General features: G+C 56.6%; 1 protein-coding gene across 3 annotated transcripts in view; it reads right to left on the bottom strand.

The window, feature by feature from the left end:
- TBC1D22A (TBC1 domain family member 22A) overlaps positions 1 to 24,130 on the bottom strand; it is a 296,923-nt gene that overhangs the window by 172,661 nt on the left and 100,132 nt on the right. For all 3 annotated transcript variants that reach the window (XM_004775436.3, XM_013047255.2, XM_013047256.2), the window contains one exon: positions 5,778 to 5,892. In XM_004775436.3, coding sequence (XP_004775493.1) covers positions 5,778 to 5,892 — 115 coding nt within the window. The remainder of the gene's footprint in view (positions 1 to 5,777; positions 5,893 to 24,130) is intronic.

The raw sequence follows: 24,130 nt of genomic DNA, 5'->3' as shown, positions 1-24,130 counted from the left end.
ACTGTTCAGCCTCCTAGTCTGCTTTCCAGCTGCTCACTGACCTTCTGACCAGTTTCCCACCCATCACGGGAAGTCGTGTGTCATTATTTATCAAAAAGACATTTCATGGGGCGCCTGGGTGGCTCAGTCAGTTAAGCATCTTGCCTTTGGCTCGGGTCATAATCCCAGGGTCCTGGAATCGAGTCCCGCATCGGGCTCCCTGCTCAGCGGGGAGCCTGCTTCTGCTTCTCCCTCTGCCTCTGCCTGCCGCTCTTTCTGCTTGTGCACTCACTCGCTCTCTCTCTCCCTCTGACCAATAAATAAATTTATTTAAAAATCTTTAAAAAAAGACATTTCAAGAAAAGTTTCATGACTTTGGAAGATGCTTATGTATCAAACAAAAAGCAACATTAAAATGTGCATGCGTAACATAATTGCCACCATGTTAAAAAAAAAAAAAAAAAAGTACACTGACACAAAGCCAGAAGGAAATTAACAAAAACGAGCCAGTGACAGCTTCTGAGACGTGGACTCACACCGTCACTGAGTTTTAAAGCTTTTAACAAGTCCATTACTTGCATAATCAACGCGTTTTTAAATGGAAAATAGGATCCATGTGAGTCACCAGCTCTGCAAGGACATGGGACCTTATTGTCCCTGAAGGGGACCGTCTCGGGCTCTAACACAGCAATCCCCAGGGCCCTCTGCCCTCTGCGTTCCCACGTGGAACCAGAACGTCCACACAAAACACCCCGTTCTCAGACGCTCTCGGTGAACAACGCAGGAGCACCAGGCACCTGCGCCATGAAAAGCACGCACGGAAGCCGTGCAGGAGAGGCTCCGAGCCGCAGCTCCAGTTCGTGCGGCCCGTGGGGAAAATGAAATGCAACAAGACAAGACTTCAGCGCAAACAGGGAAGTGAAGGCCCCAATTTCTGAAATGATTCACCAGCGGCAGTAGCCCTTCCCTCCCCCACTGTCACCAGAGCCCAATTCATACTCCGAGAGTGGAAACAGGGAAGAATGACCACACCGCTCCCCTTCGGTGGCTCACAAATCCCCCACGTGCCTTCCCCCACGTGCCTTCCCCCACGCGGCCCGCCTAGCTGTGGGAACGGACTCCCCTGGGCTCCTGCACTCATCCCAGCCCCGCAAGCCCAGGCTGCGTGGAGCAAATGCCGTGTTCTCGGAGCAAAGCTGACATACTGAAAGACAACCCGTACTTGTGAGATTCTGACTCACATACAGGAAATAAAAATGCACATTCTTAATTTTCTTAAGGAAATACATTGTTTATTCCAGTTCCTTTCCATATTTGCTGTCGACAGTAATTTATCTTAAGAGAAAATGACACCAAAATCAAGCCAATCGGAGCCTACACATGCTGATAAAGAGAACCAATGCGCAGAAACCCCTCGCCGTCCCGACCGTTTCTCCCACACACCCAACCCACACGCCGTCAGCCTGAGGGGTCCCTCCAAAGTGCCCCACCAGAACTGTTTCTAAATTTAATAGCACAGAGGATGGGGGCTGGGGGATGCTGTTTTGTTTTTCACTCTGCTGAAAATATTTAAAACGAAAATATAATTCTCTGCTTAAATTGTGCAATGCAACATAAGGGAATGGTTCTTAATTCTAAATCAAATTTAACACTGTTAAAAGGAATATGACAGTTGCTGCCTGAAAAATACAGTCTTTACTTTAAAATTACACCATGCCTGGAGGGAAAAAGCCTTAAAAAAAAAAAAAAATCCAACAACAGTAGAAGGGTTTCATGAATTATGCTATATTATCTCAATGGAATATTATGTGCAGGAGGTAGAAATGATCTTTACAAAGAGTTCTTAATGATATAGGGAAAAGCTTGTTATAAGGTTAAGCGGGAAAAAAGCACAACACAGAATTTTATACATAATATGCCCTCAAGTAAGTAATTACAATGCACAGAGAAAAGAGAAAAGAGGAACTATACCCAGTAGCAGGTACCCAGGAGGGCCGGCGCGGGCCTGGCCCCATCCTGCGCCTGCCTGCCAGGACACGTACAGGACAGGAAGGAGCCACCGACAGGGGCCTGACACAGAGGACAGGTGGAGAAACACAGCTCAGGCTCAAGGCCAGATGAGCCACTGGGACCCACATGCCAACCACAGCCTGGGAAGGAAGAAACTGGAGCCAAGTCTACTTCCCAGCCAGCAGCCCGGAGAAGAGGCCGGGCTCGCTCGAGGCCTGGCACAAGCAGCAGGAGGCACGGAGGAGGCCCACCACGGGAAGGCATCGGAACAGGCAACACCATGACTCCACCCAGAGGCACGGCAATGGGCCCAGGCAGATGCAAGACGCCCCCCGCAGCTGAGCAGCCCCCACTCAGAGGGGAAGAGGGAGTGCAGGGATGGGGAGAGGGGAGCTCCTTCCCCAGCTCTCCCTGCGTGGCTGCCAAGAGACATAAACGCAGGCTCCCCTTGTCAACAGTGTAGCTGTCGAGGTCAAGGCTCTGGCTCTCTGCCATGCTGCCTCCACTTCCCGGCTCCACGACCCCGAGCGCTCACACGCTGAAAACCGTGCGTTCTAACTACACAACACACACCGAAACCCTGCGGGGATCCGAGTCGACCTGGGGCCTGCCGAGCTTTCAGTCTGCGCCGACCAGATGCACACGGGAGACACAGCTGCTGCTTCGAGGAGCAGAAACTGACGGGGCTACCAGGAGAGGAGGGGGAGACCACGCGGTGGCACAGTGGCGAGGTGTAAGTGAGTCACAGGACTCACAGGTCAGAAGGGACGCCTGGAACTCCCACCACCTTTGAGAAATACAAAAGCCGTAGCACACGCTGGCAAGGCTGTGGGCCCACGGGGACCCTCCCGGGCCACTGGCGGGAACATCAGTGGAGCCGTGGCTGCCATCTGACCGCTGGGTACAGAGATGCCCGGAGGGCTGAAAACGGGCGTCTACACCAGCACGCAGGGGCTCACAGCAGCAGCGCATGTGATAACAAGAGCAGAGAGAACCAAGCGTCCACTCAGGGCTCTGAGGAGGGGCACAGTGTGCCGAAGCCATGCAGCGAGAGGCCACCCGGCCACGAGGACTGCGGTGCCGGCACCTGCTGCCCATACAGACCTTGAATGTGCCAACGCGAGCAGCCGGTCTCAGAAGACCTCCCGCCGTTTGATGCCATTTCCAAGAGATGTCCAAGAGGCAGCCCAGGAGACAGAGCCCAGGTGTGCTTGTGCAGGGCGGGCGGACGGGGAAGGGCCGTGGGCCACTGTGGGGCAGGAGTGCTTTTCAGGATGGTGAGAAGCTCCTGGGATTTGGGCAACGGCTGCCGTGTGAGTACCCGACTGCCACCGAACGTCTCCCTCGCGGCGGGTGAGTTTTACGGTGGGTCAGCTCTATCTCAAGGGAACTATTGCCGGACAGTAACCGTAACACCCGGGTGGGGGACGAAGAAACTGCATTCTCCAGACCTTCGGGAAGCCGAGCGCCCGACGTTTACCCGCTTACAAACCCCGCAAACCACAACAGCCTCGGCCCAGCGGCTGCCGACACACATGCCCGCGCCTCTGAGCCTCCGCGCAGCGCCTCCCATCTCCGCAGCCGCGGCGACACGGCCGGACACGCGCCCGGGCTTCCCTGCGCCCAGCAGACCCGGCCGAGTGCCCGCAGGGACTCACCCCGTGGGGACCCTCCTCCCTCGTCACTGCGCCCAGCGTCACAGCACCTCCTGCAGCCGCGCAGCTGCACTCCCGCCGCTCCCTGCAGCGACGCCCCCGCTCGTACCCACAGCGGGCAGCCGGCGCGACACGGAGCCCAAAAAGGCTCCTCTGAACCCTCGCCCGGGCTCGCTGTCCCGCACCGCACACGCCTCCAGATGACACGAGTGTCTGTTTCCGTTCCCGTCCTTCAGGACCGGTTTCTGTCTGTCTTCCTGCTGTAACCACGAGCTCCAGGGGGCAGGACCCACACTTGCTTCGCTCGCCTCCCGGGGGCCAGGAGGTGCCCGCTCCACACGGGGTGACCTGAACCGACGTGGTCTCCACGCCCCGGCACTCCGCCCAAGACCGGCACCCCAGCGCAGGCCCCCAAAGGTCAGCGTGGATGACCACACTTCTGCCCGGGGGCAGGCGGGCGGGGCTCCAGACCACTTCCACGGGCCTGAGGCTTCCTAAGGTTAAGGAGGGCTGAACTGGCACCAACAGGTGAACACGCCCGAGCCCGGACGGCAAGAGCTAGAAGAGCGCACGCCACCAGCGGTGTCTGAAGGCCGAGAAACAAGGTATGTCACTTCATGACACCGCCGACTGCCCGAAATAAACCGTGTGTTCCATACAAATGTCCCCAAACCCCCGCACACCCACTCAATGCACACGTGTGTCCTGGTGCGTGTGTGAACGTGAGCAGACGTGTCCCGGTACGGGTGCGTGCGCACACGTGTGGGGGGGGCCACCGGGAGGCAGGGAAAGAGCACAGATCCCATCTCCTCCGGTGCGCCTCTCTTCTGCACCATGACCCCACGGCCCAGCCCCTTCACCCCCCTTGCGGACGACTCAGGCCAATGCAGTACGGATGGCTCAGGTCTTCCGACACGAGCTGGTGGTAAAGTACTTAAGACAAACTTACTTACCACATTAATTAAATGGTCTATTTAACATGGAATATCAATTCTCTAATCACATCTCTGCTGAACTTCTTCTTTCAATTAACAACCCTGAAGTCTACTGACAGGTCCTACTGTTCTAGGATCATTAAGAACATTTTCATTATCTGTCAAGCGCGGGAGGAAGCGGCAGAAAGGCAAGAGAGCCCGCCCCTCCCCCTGCCCCACACATAAGAGCTGATGGGGGGGGCCACGGTGGTCCTCGTCAGTTGATTAGCAATGGAAGACCTCCTCTGAAATCAGCGGCGCAAACAGCGTGAGGGGTTGCGAAGAAACGCACTGAACGGGCATGTTCTCGTGCTCGGAGGGTCATCGGTCCCGGCCAAACCTCCTCCCCTGGACAGCACCCAGGATGGGAAGTGGAAGCGGCTGGAGACACAACCTCATAAAAACAAACAAATATCAAGTCGGGAAGGTTCACGTAAGACAAATTAAAATGGGGTTTTAATAAAAATGCTACAGGCAAACAGCAAATCCCTCCTTTGGTTATTTACTTTTTATCCACAGATAAATTAAAAGTAGATCCTACCCTTATATTTCCAGAATTTTTCTAAAACTTAACATGTGTTCATAACAGATACAGTGATATTACAGTGACTGCCATAACTAAATGGGAAGAAATACACAGCCCTCGGAGAGAGACCGCGGGGCCCCACCGAAGTCTCCGTGAAACCAATTATGTTGCTTGCAATTAACATTCCGGTAAGATGAGCCGCTGCTCATATACCCGAGGTGGGAAGGAGACAGCGAGCTGCAGAAGGCAGTCAGGGAGGGCTCGGGTTCTAGCCTGTCAGCAGAACTTTCGACTACCGCTCCATCACCTTGACCCAATCCACGCAAACCCACCCCGAGGAAGCCAGCGCTCCGCCGGTCGCCACGGCAAAACCACACCGCTCGTGTGTTATCAGAAAGACAACAGTAAGAAGAGAAACCACGTCTTCATGTCCTCTTTGGCAGTTCAACACGTGAATTTACAGACTTTTTTTTAAAGCTGGCATCAATGAGAAATCTATTATTTCTATTTTTAGTTGTCATTACAACATTTAACTTAATGGCACCTCTCAACATTGGTGCATAGTAACGCGGCAAGGCCACCAAAGTTCACATTCAAAGTCTGCGAGAAAAAAACATCATGATATGGTCTTACCTATGTGTTCGCACATGAAGACTACAAAGAAAGGAGTGACAAGGTCATTAATCCCCTGAACATATCCACTGGCAGGGTGACGTATCGCCCATATAAACAATATCCTTTCAAAAATCTGCAAGAAAATTGAACAGGTGGTGAAGCGAGAGTAAACACATCAGAAACTTTAACACGTATGCATTCTTTCCCTCAAAATACATACACACAACCGACATTTTTCACTGTCTCTACTACTCAAAGTAAAACTGTAAACAAGTATTAACTGCTACTTAATTTTTTCATAAAATTCCCGTTATCTGAACTTCTTACTGACTTAGAAGCAGCTGCAGTGTCCCCTGAGCCCCGGGCTCAGCCCTGCCACACGATCTGGCCCCCAGAGAAGCCACACTGGGCTCCCCCAGGCCCTGCAGGCAGAGACTGCACACGGCTGCCGGGACTTGGTCAGGCAGTCAAGCAGCACAGGCCTCAGCACTGGCCTCTGGGTGCACACTCCCTCCACGTGGAGGGACGGGAGAGCAGAGGGCCCGGCAGGCGCACGGGCAGGTGCACGCACGGACCATGGGTGCACGGAGAGAAGGCAGGCAGCATGATGGGGCGAGGGGGCTGGGGTCAGGACACGGTGGGGGGCGGGGGGTGATACAGGGAAAGATGCTCTGAATATCCCTTGTGCGGTAAACAGATTGTTTTCAATGAGGCAGAACCGGCATTAACATTCCATTAGTTGCGGGTGTATAATATTTGAATAGTAACTCGATATTGGTATATACTACAAAAATGATCTTCTGTAATATACTAAGTCTAATTAACACCTGTCACCATACAGCTATAAATTTCTTTTCTCGCGATGAGGACTTTTAAGATCTCTTAGAAACTCTGAGACACGCTGGCGCACCACACTACATCCCCGGACTTCCTTTCTGTTGAGCCTCACTTCACCCACAGCCACCCAACCTCTGTCAGCCACCAGTCTGCTCTCTGCACCCATGCACTTGGTTGCTTTGGTGTTTTAATGGATGTTTTAGTCACTGCACAGTCATCACCAACCAGGAGACCTACTGCAGGGCCATTCCCACCAGCTGCTCCGTCACCCAGGCCGGGGACACAGCAGTGCCTCAAGCTGCTCTCTCCTTACAAGACCCTCACTGCTGACGTGGGCCTCAGGCTAAGAAGGCACACGGGGCAGGCCCAAGGAGCAGATACCCAAACAGAGCGTGAATTGCCCCATTTCCAAACAAGTCCAGCCTGCAGGGCTAACCTGTGTGTCTCCGAGGAGGTCAGCCCCTCCCTGCACTGCCCTGCCTCCCAAACCTCACCGAGCTTGTGGCGTGCAGCCCCAAACCAGCACCCACCCAGCTCTGCAGCGGGGGCCCGAGGGTCTAGATGGGGAAGTCTCTTAATGCAGGGTCCACGGTCAATGGGGGACACCACCAGCCCTAGAATCCAGGCCCCTAGCCTGTGCCCGCCCGAGTACCCCACCCACTGCTGCTCCAACAAGTACCAGTAACCACCACGCAGGCCGGGGCACCTCGGCACAGAGCCTGTCCCAGCGGGGCAGCTGCTACACCCCTGCTGAATGAGTCAGGCGTTCACACACATACGTCCATACACGTGTCTCCTTTTACAACCGCTTTCCAGCAAGAACTAGCAAGAATATTCAAACAAGCAAAAAACCAAAACCACTCAACATGTGGCCCATCTGCCATTTCTCTTGTGCAGACGCCACAGGGCCAGCACTGCACCACCACGTCAAGTGCCCTCGCCCTGATGACCTGCCAGGGCAGTGGCCCAGTGGTCAGACAGGGACAAGAAGACCCCTCTCACAGACCCCAGTCACCCCCACCCAGCCCTTGGGCAGTCACACAGCAGTCACGGCCTCGCCCAGGCATCTGGACACAGGCAAGGCCCGAAACAGTGTCCTAACTGCACGTGGCCTTTCCTCGCCGTGCACAGGGTGGAGGCCGGCCAGGGAAGCGAGGGCCTAGGCAGCACCAAGACCACAGCGGCGGCAGAGGGCAGGCAGGACAAGGCTGCTGGAGGCCGAGCAGGAGCCGCGCCAGGCAGGGCAGACCCGTGACAGCTCAGCACACAGAGCCGTGAAGAGCCATGAAGTCAGCGGAGCAGCTCACCAAGAACAGCCTGAAACATGGGTACAGCTCCTGGCAGACTTCTATCCCACACTAGAAAGTTCTAGCAAAGACAACAAGCAAGGTGGGGGACTCACTCGCATGCATGCTCAGTCACCACGTGGCCAAGAGCAGGTGAGCCTGATAGTGGAGATGCATTCGCACCGTCCGCTCCCCGGGCACCCCCCCCACCTGAGACCCACAGGGAAGACAATCGGCCAAGAGACGGGGATCCACCTGCTGTGGCCCGAGCCTCTCTTGTAGAGTCTGGCTCCTTCCGGTCCCAGCACAGCCTGCTTCCCTGGCATAGGGCGATGCTCAGATGGCCCCGGGAGTACCCAGGGATGAGATTGGGCCACGCCTTGGGCCACTGCTCACATGGCCCATGTCCTCTACACAGGGCTCCCCTCAAGACAGGGCAGCAGGGCCCCCAGCGACAGGGTCAGTCTGCTCTGAAAGCAGCGCCCAGGCTGGAAGGGGAGCAGAGCACCACGAAAGACACCCTCATGCTGCAAGGCGGCACTATCGGCAGCGCCCTGCAGGTCGGGGACCCGATGCGGGCAGCAAGGGCGTCTGTGGTCACTGCGCGACAACCAGGCCTGAGGAGGGCTGGGAACAAAGCAGAGTGTCAGCCCCACAAACACGTGGATGGAAGGGCTCCACAGTGGTACACAGTGTGTTCTAGAAGCCCCTGAGGGCAAAAGAGAGATGGAGGGGTGCCTTGAGGGCAGGAAGGAGTCCCTGGCGACAGCCCTGGATTCCACGGTGCAAACGTGGGCTTCAGTAAGCAACCTAACCCCGGTACCAACAGCGTTCCCATGCTCACACAACAGCTGCTAACACCGATGAGATGCTCTTGGCCTCACCACCTCCATCAGCTCGTCCCCCTCTAGATGCTGAGGCCAGTACAATTACTACCCCACCGCCAGATGATGAGGCAGACAAGCCCCGAGAAGGCTCTGTGCCCCACCTCCCACCTTCTGGTGTACACACTCTTGTGGTCCCTTCTTTGAGTGTGACCACGCCCTACAACCTGCTTTGCACAGGGGACAGGATGTGCACGACTATGTCACCGAAGACGACACCCGTCCTGCCAGGAGACGCTGTCCCTGCTGGCTTCCAGGACACAGGCTACGATCCCATGAGCTGCACGTGGAAAGGGCCGTGTGCCGAGGACCAAAGGGCCACCTAGAGGCAGCGGGGAACCCAGGCCCCATCTCCACAGCCTACCAGCCACCGAGTCCTGCCAGCAACCACGTGGGTCTGCACGTGGATCCTTCCCCAGTCAAGCCTCGGAAGCGTTTGCAGCCCAGACCACACCTGACTGCCACCTGGGGAAATTGTGAGCTGAGACATGCCCAGACCTGACCCACAGAAACTGCAAGGCAACAAACACGGTCAGTGTGTTGTTGGAGTGTTAGGTTTGCAGCGATGTCACTACACAGAAACAGTAATTCACACAAATGACGAAACTCCAGCACGGCGGGGTAAGCACTACAGTGCGGAGCAGCAGAGCTGGAGTCCGTGCTGGTGTCCGACTAAACAGGGCCTCGTAAGGACTACAGAATGCCACCACTGCTCTGTAGTCCACAAGAGTTGTTTTCATGCATAAGTCAAAAAGGAAAAAGTGACAGAAGTTCAGTAAGAAAGAAACAGCATCAGGGATGAGCTCTGAGGAGCAAGCTGCCTCTAACTGCTTCGCCCGCGCGAGACCCAGCAGGGCCTGATGTGCACACATGCATGTACACAGATGCAGGAGGTGTGCGGGCAGGTGTGTGGTGTGTGCGTGTCTGTGCGCAGGCATGAGGTGTGTGTACACACAGATGTGTGGTTCGTGGGGGTGGGGGCTGGTGCGTGGTCCGTGTGTGTGTGTGTGTGTGTGTGTGTGTGTGTGTGTGTGTAGGTGCGCTGGAGGAAAAGTTGGAGCTCAGGGCCCAGAAGTTTCCTTTCCTGCTTTGCAAACCCACGACCTTGGGGAGCGGCCATGTCAGCCGTGGAGCCCCCTCACCCTTTAACTAAGGCCCAGACTTTCAGAGCACTTGGCCATTGCGTTCTCTCCCTCTCTCTCTCTCTCTCTCTCTCTCTCTCTCTCACACACACACACACACACACACACACACACACACGTGCGCGCGTGCACGCGCACACCCCCTAACCCCACTACAAGCAGGAACGCAGGTTTCCCCTTGGTGCTCCCGGCACAGAAAGCTGGCGAGCTGACCAAGCCGGCCCCATGCGGCAGGAATGTGGAGGGGACACGGGTCTTCTCAGTGCAGCCAGTGCCACGCAGGCAAGTGGAGCGACTCGTGGGCCCAGAGGCCACAGCAGCTCTGAGACAAGAGGAGACCTGCTGGCCGGGGCTCCTGACACAGTCGCGAAGCTTTCCTCACAACCAGTTCTCGTCCTGAGATGGACCAAGCTGCGTGGGACACCCCTGGGGAAACTGAGGGAAGCACTGGGGCAAATGGGACTGAGCAGAGCAGCAGCAGGGGCAGCCGAGCCTTTTTGGTCCCAAAGAGACCGCGCATGTGCTTGCAAAGCTGTGTGTAAAGCGGCCAATGACCCAGTGATTACCTACTGGCCCTGCATCAGGGCCCCTGTGCGGGGCGCGGGGCTTCCAGAGCGCAGGCCAGCCCGCACGCTCACAGCAGAAGAGTGCCCTGTGTCTGCGGGACCTTGGGAGAACGTTCAGAGTTTAGATTTCCCATTAATTAAGGAGTTATCCGTCATGTAGTTCAATTTATTTAAATTTAACTCTACTTGATCGCTCTCGAAAACCTGAAAATTATACTTTTAAGGCTTTAATCCCAGTAACATGTAAATAAAGGGACAAGGGGTTCAAGCATAAACAAAAATAGCATTTTTTTAAAAATTTTATTTACTTATGAGAGCGAGCGAGCATGGGAGCAGAAGGAGGGGGAGCAGCAGCCAGAGCAGGCAGGAGAGGCAGAGGGAGAAGCAGGCTCCCCGCTGAGCAGGGAGCCCAATGCAGGGCTCGATCCCTGGACCCCGGGATCATGACCTGAGCTGAAGGCAAATGCTTGACCGACTGACCCCCGACCCCAGGTGCCCCAAAATGGCTTCTAAACGAGACAGGCGGGCTAAAGCATCAAAAGAGCACGGCCAGCCGTGGAGATTTGGGACGACAGATGCAAATCCGGCTCTGCCCCTAAAGAGATGGTCCTGGGATCGCACCCCACATGGGGCTCTGTGCTTGACGGGAAGCCTGCTTCTCCCTCTCCCACTGCCCCTGCTCGTGTTCCTGCTCTCGCTCTCTCTGTCGAACAAATAAATAAAATCTTTAGGAAAGAAAAAAGAGAGACGAGCAACACATGCCTGTGGGTCGTCAGCCCCAGGGGTCCAGCCTCCAGGCCGTAGAGAGTGGGGCTCCCTCATGTCCGCAGCACCACAGCACCCCCCACAACAGGCACCCCTAGCCCCTTCTCTTGGCTCCGCCACCACCAGCTACTGGCCATCATCTCGTGTCTGGCTCCCTGGGACAGTTTCCTGGCTGGCCTCCCTGCTCACACCCTGCACCCCACGCCCCCCAGAGCGGCAGAGGAGCTGGTAACACACAGCAGGTCACACCGTGCGTCGCCGGTGGCTGCCCGAGACCCAGAGGATCAATGCAAACTGCTGGCCAGGACTCCAAGGGGCCGGACCTGCCACTCCCTTCCCCACCTCTTCGCCTCCACTGGGTCCTCCTGCACCAAACCAGCCGCTTCTGTCCCCACCCCAAGGCGTCTACACTGGCTCCTTCGGTTGGCAGCACCCCACTCCGACACCCCCAGTGCCCCAGATCTCCAGCATCAGGTCGTAGCTCCAACACCACCTCCTGAGAGCCAACCTCCTGGACCCCCCGAGCTAGGACAGCAGCTCAGCCTCTCGCCCGTGAGCCCCTGAGGAAGGGTCGTCCTGCATCCTGTCCACCCCATGCCCTCGGTCCTGGCACGGAGCCAGCGCCAAGGAAAACCCTGGAACTCGCTCTGGCTGAAGCGAGGCGTGCATGATCCGGGACCTGCACCCTCCTCTCTGAGCCCCCACTCGCCTCTGCTCTCCGAGGTCCGCACCTCCGGTGGACCCGGGATCCCCCTGCTGCACCAAGATCTCAGACCAGCCCTGGGTGCGGACCCGCGTCGCCCTTCTGTTTCTCCTTCAAAGGTGCTCCAGGCCCAGCTCCTCAGAGGCCAAGCCACAAGGACATCAGGGCCCCCCTTGGGAAGAGGTGAAGCGGGCCGGGGGCCACGGAGACTCTGCTCCACTCCGGGGAGCGGTGGGGGCAGCCCATGGCACAGGGAGCCCCGAAGAGGAGGCGACGGGCGAGCTGTAAAGACGGGAACTGAGGCAGGAGGAGCAGAGAGCAGAGGGGCACGCAGCCGGGGTGCCAGGGGACAACGCGGGGCTCGGGAAGACTCTGGGTCCCGAGCTCAGGGAGCTCATGTTCGTCGTCAGAAGACGCTCCTGCCCCAAGTCCAGGTCCGGGCACAGGAAGCGGGCACCAGGCGAGCAGAAGGCAAGGCACCCACGGCCGCCCCATGGGCACCAGCCCCTCACCTGCAGGAGAAGCAGCCACGCTTCCTCCTTGGGGACCACACCGCCTGCAGGCTGCCTCCGGCCCCGGCCGGACCCTGGACAGTGGCGCCCAGTGACGTCCGCCCCGCTGGCTGCTCGCCAGCGTCCATGCAGACGGAGTCGCCTGTGCGGGCCACAGTGGACTCACGTGCGCGGGGCCCTGACACGTGCTCCGAGTGTGCACTCAGCTCCTGCTGTCCCATGGCGCTGCACCCACGCCACTCGTCTCCCCGCGGACTATTTCCCTCTAACAATAGCCATTAATTTCGAAAACAAAAAAAAGGCCAGGATTGATGTTTCTTTGGCAGGAAGAGGGAAGAGAAGGTAAGTAACCGGCCTAAACGTCCTTCAGCCTCTCTCCGTCCTGTCAGACTGGCCTGCCACACCGCGGACACACCAGGAAGCCATGGGTGGCCCCACCTCCGACCAGAGCACCTGGAGGCCCCAGGCCCGCAGCCCTGGCCCGGCGGGCACCCCCAGTCCTCCGTACCCAATTCGGCCCGCGGCTTGGCCAGACGCCACCCACAGAGCGCGCCGCAGCAGCGCTCTCTCCACGGGAGCGGGCAGAAGCCGCTCCCGAACGAGGCGACAGACAGTGCAGCCTTGCCTAGACTCCCCAGAGGAAAGAACTTTCCAATCATTGCAATAGTGTGAAAAAGATTTCCATGTAGGGAAAACGCCTGGTGACCCTGGGAGCTCATAAACCCGGAACGTGGAGGGAACAAAGTCCTGAGCGGCCAGCTGAGGACGGTGTCCCGCAGAAGGGAGCTGGGCGAAGGGGCCTTGGCAGAGGGGGCCAGCAGGACGCGCAGGCAGCCAGAATCCCAGCAGTCCCTCTGAGGGCCCCAAGGGTCCCTCGTGCCCTAGCTGCGGCCACAACCAGGCCCCCTGCCAGCTCCTGGCCCTGCTGCCTTCCAGGGGGGCTAGCCACACGGGCTGGAACAGGACAGGGGCCCCATGGCCCCGGGAGATGGGGCTGCTACGGGACACCTGTCCCAGACCTAAATCCAGCAGCAGCCTGACTGACCCGTCCACTCGGGGCTGCTCCGGGAGCGACCACAGGCCGGGCTGCAGAGCTGATGGGCAGGACGAGGCCCACATCAGAAACGATGCGCGCCGTTGCTGGCTGAGGGCTGCTTACTCTTTGTTTTCTCTTCACTGACTGCGATTTCATCCTGGATCTTTTGTCTTAAATCATGTCATGCGACTTCACTTGGCCTGTGTCTGAGATGATGACAACGAACACAGCTCAGAGTCCGAATCCCTCAGCATCGTTCAGAACTCCATCCCCGAATCACCCAAGATTGTCCCGTGAGGCCCCAGGGTGCCCACGGCCTCCCTCTGCCAGCTCCCCGTCTCACGGACCCTAGGCCCCGTCCCCGTCTCACGGACCCTAGGCCCCGTCCCCAACAAGGTCTGTGAAGACCCAAGTGACAGCGCACCCCACCTTAGATCCTGCCCCCGCGACACGGACCAGGACAGCAAGCGCGACCGTGAGCACATCAGGACAGGACCTCTGAGGGTTACCCCGAAAATATTTTTCCATGTGCCTGTCATCATAATGAGCTCCCCAGAGACGAGACATCACTAGAGCAAGTCGTAACGCAAGGGGCTGCCGTTCCCAACCCAGGGGGATGCACGCTGGGGGGCTTCTCGCCTGCGCCCAATACCCGCCGCTCCCATTCACAGTACGCGCCAAGCCCCCTCCAAGTTCCTGCACTCAGGCTGTTAAGAGACAGCACCAGAAGGGCTTTTCCTAAAACTGTTTCCAAGCAGGCGTTTTCAAAGTCAACAACATGACCCTTTAAAGGGTACATGCACCAGTTCCCTTGAGTTCACACCCAGCGATAGGCCTGGGGCAAACTGGGCACTGGCTTTTGCTCCTGCTGGCTGCTCCATCCCCAGGGCCCTCACTCCGACATGGTCTCAACTACAAACAAAGTCAGAGGACTCTTCTGAAGGACAGTCGCCAAGGGCCACCCACACTGACGGTGTAACCCCGAGGACGAGAAGCTCTTGCCCGTGCTCCCGCACCCTACTGAGGAAGGCGCCAGGAAAACAGGGTACTCTGGCCACAGCCAGGTCTTTCACTGACCAGGCCCAATTCCCCAGAGTGACAGAGGCCAGAGCTAGCGAGAAGTCCCGCCAAGGCAAAGCAGGAGCCAGCAGGTCACCGAAGTCAAGGGCCAAAAGCCAGAGGGGCCAAGCCAGGAATCAGGCGGAGTGAGCCAGCAGTGGCCCGAGGGAGCGTGGGGCCCTGGGCTAGCACCTGCCCAGCCCCTGCCCCGGGGCCAGCACAGGGAGGCGACAGGACAGCACTGCTGCCACATGGCCAAAGCAGCTGAGCTTGGGGCTGGAAGCCAACCTCCAGCATCTACACCATGGCCGGCACCACAGGCACCACCAGGGCCCCCAGGCCTGTGCAGCCTGCCAGCAGGGTACAAGGCAGGGCTATGGGGGAGGCGGGACAGCCCAGCCCGGGAGTCAGGACACTCTTCCTACAAGGCTGCTGGAAGACCAGATCGGGAAACAGAGGCTCCCAGAACTGGGACACGGGGCAACATCAGCAACTCAGTGTTCTCCTCCAAAGTCAAGTGACCCCAGAAAGCACCCTGATTGGGGATGTGTCCTCCAGCTCTGCACACGGCCGGAACAAGGCTGGCACCACACACACACACACACACACACACACACGGACTAGATGGACGGCAAGATAGGACCCCTTCTGCTGCCTGCACCCCTGTCCGTGGCCACCCTTTGACAGCCCAGTGCTGAGGACACAGACCACACCCAGGCCTGCACGTACACTTACACTTCCTCAGGGGGTCACAGCCCCCACCATGCCATCTGGCAGAGACTTGGGTGTCTCAGGGGCCACCGTGGCGGGACAGGCGGAAACAGGGCGGCTGCTCGTGAGGGCGACCGCGGGAGCCGGCGTGGAGACGGGAGCGGGGCTCGGTCACAGCGTGCCAGCTCAAGATTCAGTACCGGGCTCAGTCTGAGCAGCAGCGTCATCTGCCAAAGGACCATAAGCAGGGCGCCCCGCGAGGACAGGGGCACTCAGTGAAAACACAGAACGACCAGAAACGGCTCCAATGACGATACACATCATCTTACTTGCTATTAAAGTTCTGTTAACATCCCTGATGTGCTTGTCTTTGCTAAAGAGTCGGAATTCATTAAAAGTAGCTCGAACTTTCAACTCTTACCAAATGGACTTACATTGGGCAGCAGTAATAAAAGACTTGCTACCATTACCACCAGGGCCAAGAAAATGCAAACCTGACAGTCGTTCTCAGTTCACTCACTTGCCGGACTTCAGGCACCCAAGCACCAAGAAAGGTTTCTCCTAAAAAACTCAGAGGACATTCTTGCACAGAAGTCTCCCGGGAGGGGCCCAAGAGGGCCCCGGCTTCATTCTGCAAACATGCTGTGCTCTCCATGGACCTGCCAAGGCAGGACCCGGCCCAGCCAGCCCCGTGGGGTGCTCTGGGAACCAAGCCACTCTGCAGTCTAAAAAACGAAATACACTGAACCCAAAAACGTCACTGTGCTCATGAGGGCTTACAAAAACCTGACTTCAGAAATCTGAAAACCTTACACTGTACGCATGAGCCACATGACTTCACAGCACACAGAGCACCGTGGAGACCATCTCTGTGCGAGGAGCGACAACATCACTGTCCTGCCGGGAGAACTGGGGACTCACATCCCTGGAAACCTGGGAGCAACGTGGTCCAGGACAAGTCATCACCGCTCAAGTGTATGCAATGTGATCCAAGGGACACCGGCTTCACGCGACGCGATCCAAGAGACACCGGCTTCACGAGATGCGATCCAAGGGACAGTGCCCCACACGATGTGATCCAAGGGACACCGGCCCCACGGGACACAATCCAAGGGACACCGGCTTCACACGACGCGATCCAAGGGACACCGGCCACACACGAATTCTCCCCCCGATGAGTGACACCAAGTGAGAGCCCATGACAAAAGGGGGGTTACAAGGCAGCCCCTACATAAAATACACGCTAGGCATACTGCGATGGCCACTGACGATGTGTCACAACACTAATTAATAACGTAGAGCTCTCTTAAAGCAGACAATGAGGCCATGTGTGGTGTGTGAATTACTCGACACTCACCTCCTTCAAACGTGACAATTTACACCCCCCATTCTGTGCTCACGACAGGTGTTTGATGAGGTTAGCAAAGGCACAGATGTCTCACTACACTCAAAGCACCTTCAAACACAACATCACAGTGTCACTATTACCAGACCAAATATTCGACACAACAGACACGGCTATATGCCAGAGCGTCCTGGAGAATCAGGGACCGGTCAGAAAGAAGCAGTTTTCAAATTCAGGAGTGACCAGACTCCCCTTCTACCGGGGCGGCAGGTGAGACGGCCACTGACCTGCTCCTGCCGGCCCTGGAACAGCTCACCCCCAGCCACCCGGGTTTACTTCGGGAACATGCACTCCCTCGATACCAGGAAGGCTACAAATAAAATCTGCCACGTTAAGAGAATAAGGAGGCAAAAATGAATTCTACCAGATGATGGGGGACAGGGCCGGATAAAGCACAACACCCCGAGCAGGGCCCCGCCCCTCACACGACAAAGCGTTCGTAAGGCTTAGAGTGGCCATCCGAGGTGGGCACCGTGGGAACAGGCCTCCTGTTACGATCAGGAATGGCGCTGGGAATGACTGTACTCGGTGCTGTGGTAGGAGTCCTAGCCGGCAAAGCAAAACAAAGCATGTATCAAAATAGAAAAAAAAGAAACCGCTGTTATTCACAAGTAATAGGATCCCCTTCTCTAAATCTTCAACCACATCCACACGCGGGGCATGAGAACGGATGAAAGTGGTCGGTAACATGGGCCAGACAGAAGACTCGCGGACAAAAGTCAGCCGCCTCTACGGAGTATCACAAGAACACAAGAAAGAAGACACTATTAAAAATAAAAGATCCAGAGAACTAAAGAAATGCAAAAACAAAACGTGAATTCTCTCCAACGGATGGGCAGATTCAATGTGATTTCTGAGATTTTCATGAAACTAACGAGCTGACTGTACATTTCCATGAACACCCCAGAAACAAGAACAACCCACGGGCAGCCCAGCCTGCAGGACAGCAAGGCCACGGGACAAACAGACAGACCGGAAGAATGGAGGACAGCCCAGACGGAGCGAACTATGTGTGGAATCCTGATTTAAGGCCGAGCTGATCCAAGGAGCAGGGGGGCTACAACAGCTTATCCACGCGGGGAAGGTGCTCAGAAATCAGACCGCCACACCAACTCCATGCACACAAAGCCCATTCCAAACAGACTGTGGCCCTAAATCTAAAGGGCAGAACTTCAAACTCTGGGAGACTCAGACTTCTTTGAAATCAGGAGGTTAAAAAGAACGTCTTCAGGTGCAAAAAGCTGGGGCGCCTGGGTGGCACAGCTGGTTAAGTGTCCGACTCTCAGTTTAGGCTCAGGTCGTGACCTTGGGGTTGTGAGATCAAGCCTGTGTCAGGCTCTGCACTCAGCACAGTGGACTTTGAGTTTCTCTCCCTCTCCCTCTGCTCCTCCCCAACGCGTGTGTGCACTCTCTCTCTCTCTCTCTCTCCTCCCCTCATTCAAATAAATAATCCTGAGAAAACAGAAACCGCTGTAAAAAGGTGTGATCGTAACGGCAAGGATCGTGGAAGTAGCCGCGGTGGATCATGAATGTCTCCTCACCAACAGAGTGAGGAGCAAGCCGCGATCAGAAGGGAGAGGCACATAACCATCCACATCTAAAACAGAACCAGCTTCCGGAACAGACTGAGAACTCCTTCAAATCAACAGAACAGACTAGCAAACACAAGAGAAACATGGAACAAAAGCATTTCCAAGAGAAGAAACACAAACGGACAAGAAACCTAAGAAAACACAGTCGACTTTGCATGCGCTTAAGGAAGTCAAAGTTAAAAGGCCAACGGGACACCACTTCATGCTGCGAGGCAGGACTGCCGCCTCAGCCTGACATTCCCAAGTCCAGGCGAGGGACAGTGCCGGCCACTCTCCCCAGCGCCCCAGTCAGTGTCACCTGTGCGCACCTGAGCCAGCCCCCGGCGCCCCTCCCCACACACGCCCCAAAGGGGCTCTGTACGAGCACACCCCACTCACAGGAACGTGCCCAGCGACACCCTGAGAAAACGCACCCGGTGCAAATGGCCTGAATGCCCGAGCAGCGCAAGACTGGAGGGAGCCGCACACAGACCGAGCCGCGGAGAGCGACGCGGCGCCGGGACATGAACGCCAGCTCCAGGCAACAAACCGAGGGCTATGACAGAAAGAGCCAGCACGAATATATTTAGAATAATCCCATTGGAAAATGAAAACTAAAAAAGGCAAAAACATATGCACGCATATAAACACATGACAAAACTAGACAGAAAATCAAGAGACTAGCTAACCAAAATACAAGAGAATGGCCACTTGCAAATGGTCACTTGCTGGGAGACAGGAAGGTGCATGGGGAGGGACACAGGAGGCGCGAGGGGAGGACACGGGGGCGCGTGGGGAGGGACACAGGGGCCTCACAGACACCAGCTCTCGCTCTTCCTTCCACAAACAGCAGCACCTGTAAGTCAATGCTTACTTGTCTCTTTGAATCTAAACATAAATGTCACAGAACTTCTGCTCTGATATGTTCTACCATAAAAACAGAGACAGTAAAGGAAAGATCTAGCGATCGGATCCCCAGAATACACACCAGGAGAGTTTAGTGAACTAATTCTCTGACAAGCCAGCACTTCTGGGCGCTCACAAACGCGTCCCCACCCCTGGGGAGGGAACAGCTCAATTACGGGCCCACGTGAAGAGACGGGGAGGAAGGAGCCGCAGGCAGGGAAGGCACGGGCCGTGCCTAACGCCCGCAGGCCTGTCCAGCAGGACTGTCACCTCTCCTGGAGAAGGACCCCCACACGGGAGGCCTGTGTGAGTCCGCGTGGCATCACTCAGCCGCCATGCCACGCGCCAGGCACCACCACAGGGACCGCGGGAGGAAGGGGACCCCAGGCCACGTCCTCAATCTGACAAGACAGAGCCGAGTGCCCAGTCCCGGCCAGAATCCTGGCAGAGAGCTCACAGGTTCGCTGAGTCGACCCAACAGACCCGTGCCAGGCAGCCGGGATGGAAGACACCAGCGTGCAGGCTGCTGCCCCTCCAAGCGAGGTTTAATGGGAGCGAGACTCTGGGCTGCAGTGGGAAACACACGGGCGCTGCAGGGCCGGCCGTGGCGGGAACAGGTGGGGCGGGCCTGGCCGGTTCGGGCCGAGGTCTAGGGGTCAGCCACGCAGAGCTCACTGCTGAGAGTGCTCCGTGCACAAATGCCAGGAACCCACTTGGATGTGGTCCCAGATCGCGGGTGGCCAAAGCCAACTCCAGAGCCTCCAAAGCGGTCTTCCTCTGGTTACTACCGGCCCAGGAGCGGGCAGGGTGGCAGGGCCCACACGTGCCCATAGGAGAGCATAGGAAGTGCACAGCCGCGGGCAGGAGCCTGCTCTGAACGCCCCCCGTGCCCCACCGCTTTGTGCCTCCTAGAAAATGTCCATCCTTCAGGGCCACGGAAAACTCATCACCCTAATTCTAAAAACTGCACATAAATAACGTGGCTTAAAAAGCCTGCATGTTTCATTATCCTCTGCGTCTGGTGAAATGTAATGAGACATCACTTCTGCATGGCTAATTGGAAAAAGCATCTTATTTCCCTAATTTGTGAAACTGCTCTAAGAAGCAGATAACCAGAGGGCAGATAATGTAATAAGCGCGGAGGCAAAGGCACTCGGTAGATGATGAACTTCTCAGTGGAAAAGGTCCAACGGCCGTATTTGAATATGGTCCTTCTAATAAACTCGCCATACCCACCACCGCAGCCATGGGGCCACTGCTCAGAATTCGTGTTCTTCAACGTAACAGATCTACTTTGTTCAACACTGGACAGAAGATTAAAAAAAAAGTCAAAAAAATAGGAGGCGAAAAAGTCCTCCAGAGGGGACTAACAGAGCGAGTCACCACAGGAACAAGAAGTCAGACACAATCCCACAGGAGCGTCATCAGAGACCGCACCTCTGAAAAGACAAACTTCCAGAAAGATCTGAAGGCCCAGAGGAAACCAGACACTCCGAGGTCATGGTGAGAGAAAGAGGAATCCTGTCAGGTGTTCCTTTGACAGGTAGCCATGAAAACTGGCTCCGTGTCACATGCTGCCTGAGGCACTGGAGGTAGATAGTCTGCTGTCCTCCTGAGACCTGTCGGACCTGGGGGAGGGGCGGTGACCTCCTGACCAAGGCTACTGGCCTCACTCGTGCTCCTGCTCTCCGGCAGGGAGCGGCCAGGCCATGGCCACGTGCCCTGCAGTCCATGCTGCTCACTTCCAGACCTTCCTAGCAGCCGTGAGGCATGTCCTGAGGCCTCCAAACTAGCTGAGCCTCTATGAAATCAGGGCCTCCAGGCTGAGCTCGCCCAGGGAACAAGCAAGCGAGAGGTCTGAAAAGCAATCAGTGAGCAAAAATGGAACAGACGCATCATGGAAGAAAACCTACACAGGGCCAATCGGCACATGTCAAGACGCTCACCGTCCTCAGCCATCAGGGAACTGCACATCGGAGCCCCGGAGGGTACCACCACACACCGCTGAGCACCAGCAAAAACTGAGACGGCTGGCGACACCGCGTGTTGACAAGGACACGGAGCAAGAACGCTCCCTGCCGGTGGGGGCGCGCACTGGGACGGCCCCCGTGGAAATGAGTGTCGGTTTCTCACGAAGCAGACCCCCCACACGGCCCCCACAGCCGCCGTCCCGCGAGGCACTCAGCTCGGGGGGACGCATCCCCTCGCGGGCGCTCTGCCAGAAGGCCGACAGCAAACCTGCGATGGCCCACGCGTGGGAAGAGCCCGAGCGGCCAGCGGGCACTGGCGAACCCGTAAGCACACTGAGGAACACGTGCAGACCATGGAGCCGGCTTGGCGGGACCATGGGACAAAGGGGACAAGTGTCTGAGCACCAAGAGAAGCCGCTCGGGGAAGGCTGCGATCTGTGGGACCCCGCCTGCAGGAAATTCTGAAAAAGCGGAACTTTAGAGACAGAAAGCGGCGGAGCACGTCACGGGGGCACCAGCGGGGACGGAGGCGGACAGCAAAGGGAGCTTCTCAGGGTGATGGGAATGTTCTAGATCACGATCCAGGTGGTGGTCATATTCCTACCTGCAGGTATCAAGACTGAACGAACGCCACACTTGAAACGGGCGAATTCTATCGTCCGGCCACTAGACCTCAGTGAAGCCACGGGAGGAAGAGGATGGGGGGAGGCGGGAAGGGGCACCAGAGCAGAACTGGGCGCCGTCTGCTGAATGAGTAAGAGAACGTGTGGACGGACGGAAGACGTGCCACAACCCTCGCGCAAGCGGTCAGAAGCCCCGGCCTCCAGGGAGGCATGCGGACCGACGACCGTCCGAGTGACATTTTCCCAGGCCTGTACAGCCAAGTTCAGCCCCGTGACTCAGTTCTGGACGCGGAATAAGAAAAGAACTGCGAGCGACTTCTACAAACGAGCTGGAAAGGGAAGGACACGTCCTTCTCTGCGCGTCTTCTCCTTCCTGCTCCGAGACAAATGTGATGCAGACAGCTAGACGGAGCGCCGGCTGGGGCCGCAAGGGGGAAGCCGAGGCCAGAGGAGCAGCTGCCTCACCGCCCGCAAGCTCGGGCCTGAGACAAAACACCCTTCTGTGCTGTCGGCCACGGGCTGTCTGTAGCAGAAACCCCTGGGCCGAGCCTCTGCAATGCCAGACACTGGAACCCGGTTTCCTACTGCCCATCCCAAGACCACAGCTTTCCCGAAGCCCCTGCTTATCGCATCACTCCCCGCACGCCCGGGCAGGGTCTGCAGCTCCGGGGGATGCGCACAAGCACCAAGTGAGAAAGCATCCGTAGCAGAGAGAGACCAGCTGCTGGCGGGGAGGCACCTCAGAGCAACGGGACCAGGGTCCCAGGACGTCACAGACAAGCAGACGCATCAACACCAGCCACGGGGACTGCACCCCAGCTCCGGAACCCAGAGCCCGTGAGCTCTGCTCTACACGGAAGGTGTCGAGTGTCGGGAAAAATAGAAAAATGAAATCAACCGAAGGTCTATAGCCGACTCTATGTTCCATTAAAAAAAATGAGTGAAAGAGAGGTAACTGTATGCTATTTCCCGTGTTCCGGATACAGTAGGTACAACTGCTAAAACAGACAATCAAAAAGAATTGTCTCAAAATGACTACTTCTGTGGAAGACTAATTTTCTCCCTTTGTGTCCTATAATCTAGGAGTACTTTTGCTTTCATAACCCAGGATTTGTGTTCAACAAACTTAACGAACAGACAACAACAGATAGCAAAGTTTAAAAGTACATTTATGGGAGCAATTAAGAGGCAAAGCAAATATTTCAAATGTAAAAACAATTCCATTTTAAAGAGATACTGTTTATAATAGAAACAAAAAATACGATAATTAAGAATGACTCTAATAAAACATACTCAAAACCTTTCCCAGAGCACATGCTACACCTACAGCGGAACAGCCCGGAACGTGGAGAATCCACAGGCTCGTGAGAACAAGACTGTATTCCACGGAGAGGTCCGGCCCCCTCCGGCCCCCAGACTCTGCGCAGCACCCGCCGCACGACCAGCAGACAGTAAACAGCAACGGAGCACACGGACGCTGGGGCCGGGTGACCGCAAGGCTCAGGTGGGCGCATGCGGGCCGGAGACCGCGCGGGGAAGCGGGAGCTGGGGCTCCACCCGCGCACAGGGACCCGCCTCATGCAGCCCAGCTCACTGGAGACCGTGGTGTTGAGGGAAAGCGCCTTGAGTTCTGGACAAAACGGAGCCCATGGAAACACGTGTGCGAGTGTGAGAAGGACGAGCCCCAGACGGGAGGCCGCAAACACGTGCAGACCAGGTGGAGGCCATGCACAAGGCCAGGCCTGACAGGTCACGCTATGGGCAAGGTCGCTGGACTCCTGCCTCGCGTGGTGCACCGCTGGGAATGACAGACGCATGGACCATGCAGGTGTGGAGAGGAAATGTTGAAACTTTCAGGTGAGAGCGTGCGAAAGGTGCTGCGTGAAGTACATGCAGATTTCTTAAGAAAAGCACACAAGGGGCACCTGGGGGGCTCGGTCGTTAAGCGTCTGCCTTCGGCTCAGGTCATGATCCCAAGGTCCTGGGATCGAGCCCCACATCAGGCTCCCTGCTGGGCGAGAAGCCCGCTGCCCCTCCCCCACTCCGCCTACTTGTCTCCCTCTCTCGCTGTGTCTCCCTCTGTCAGATAAATAAATAAATAAAATCTTTTAAAAAAAGAAAGAAAGAAAGAAAAGAAAAAAGAAAAGCACAGGAGCGCTAACCATAAAAAAGACACGAAGAAGTCTGACCACACCGAAACGAGGAACTTCCGGTCACCAACAGCCACCAAGAAGGAAGTGAGAAGTGGCCCCACCATGGAAGAGGATGCGTGTGATACACAAACTGAGAAAGATTTAGAATCCGTAACATATAAAGATCAGCAGCCAATAAAAAGATCAAGACGGGTGCCTGGGTGGCTCAGGGAGTGAAGCCTCTGCCTTCGGCTCAGGTCATG

The sequence above is a fragment of the Mustela putorius genome, unplaced genomic scaffold, assembly GCF_011764305.1.
Source record: "Mustela putorius furo isolate JIRA1106 unplaced genomic scaffold, ASM1176430v1.1 tig00003871_pilon_pilon_pilon, whole genome shotgun sequence".
Classification (NCBI taxonomy): domain Eukaryota; kingdom Metazoa; phylum Chordata; class Mammalia; order Carnivora; family Mustelidae; genus Mustela; species Mustela putorius.
Note: the sequence above shows the minus strand (reverse complement) of the source record. Positions and strands in the feature narration are given on the sequence as shown.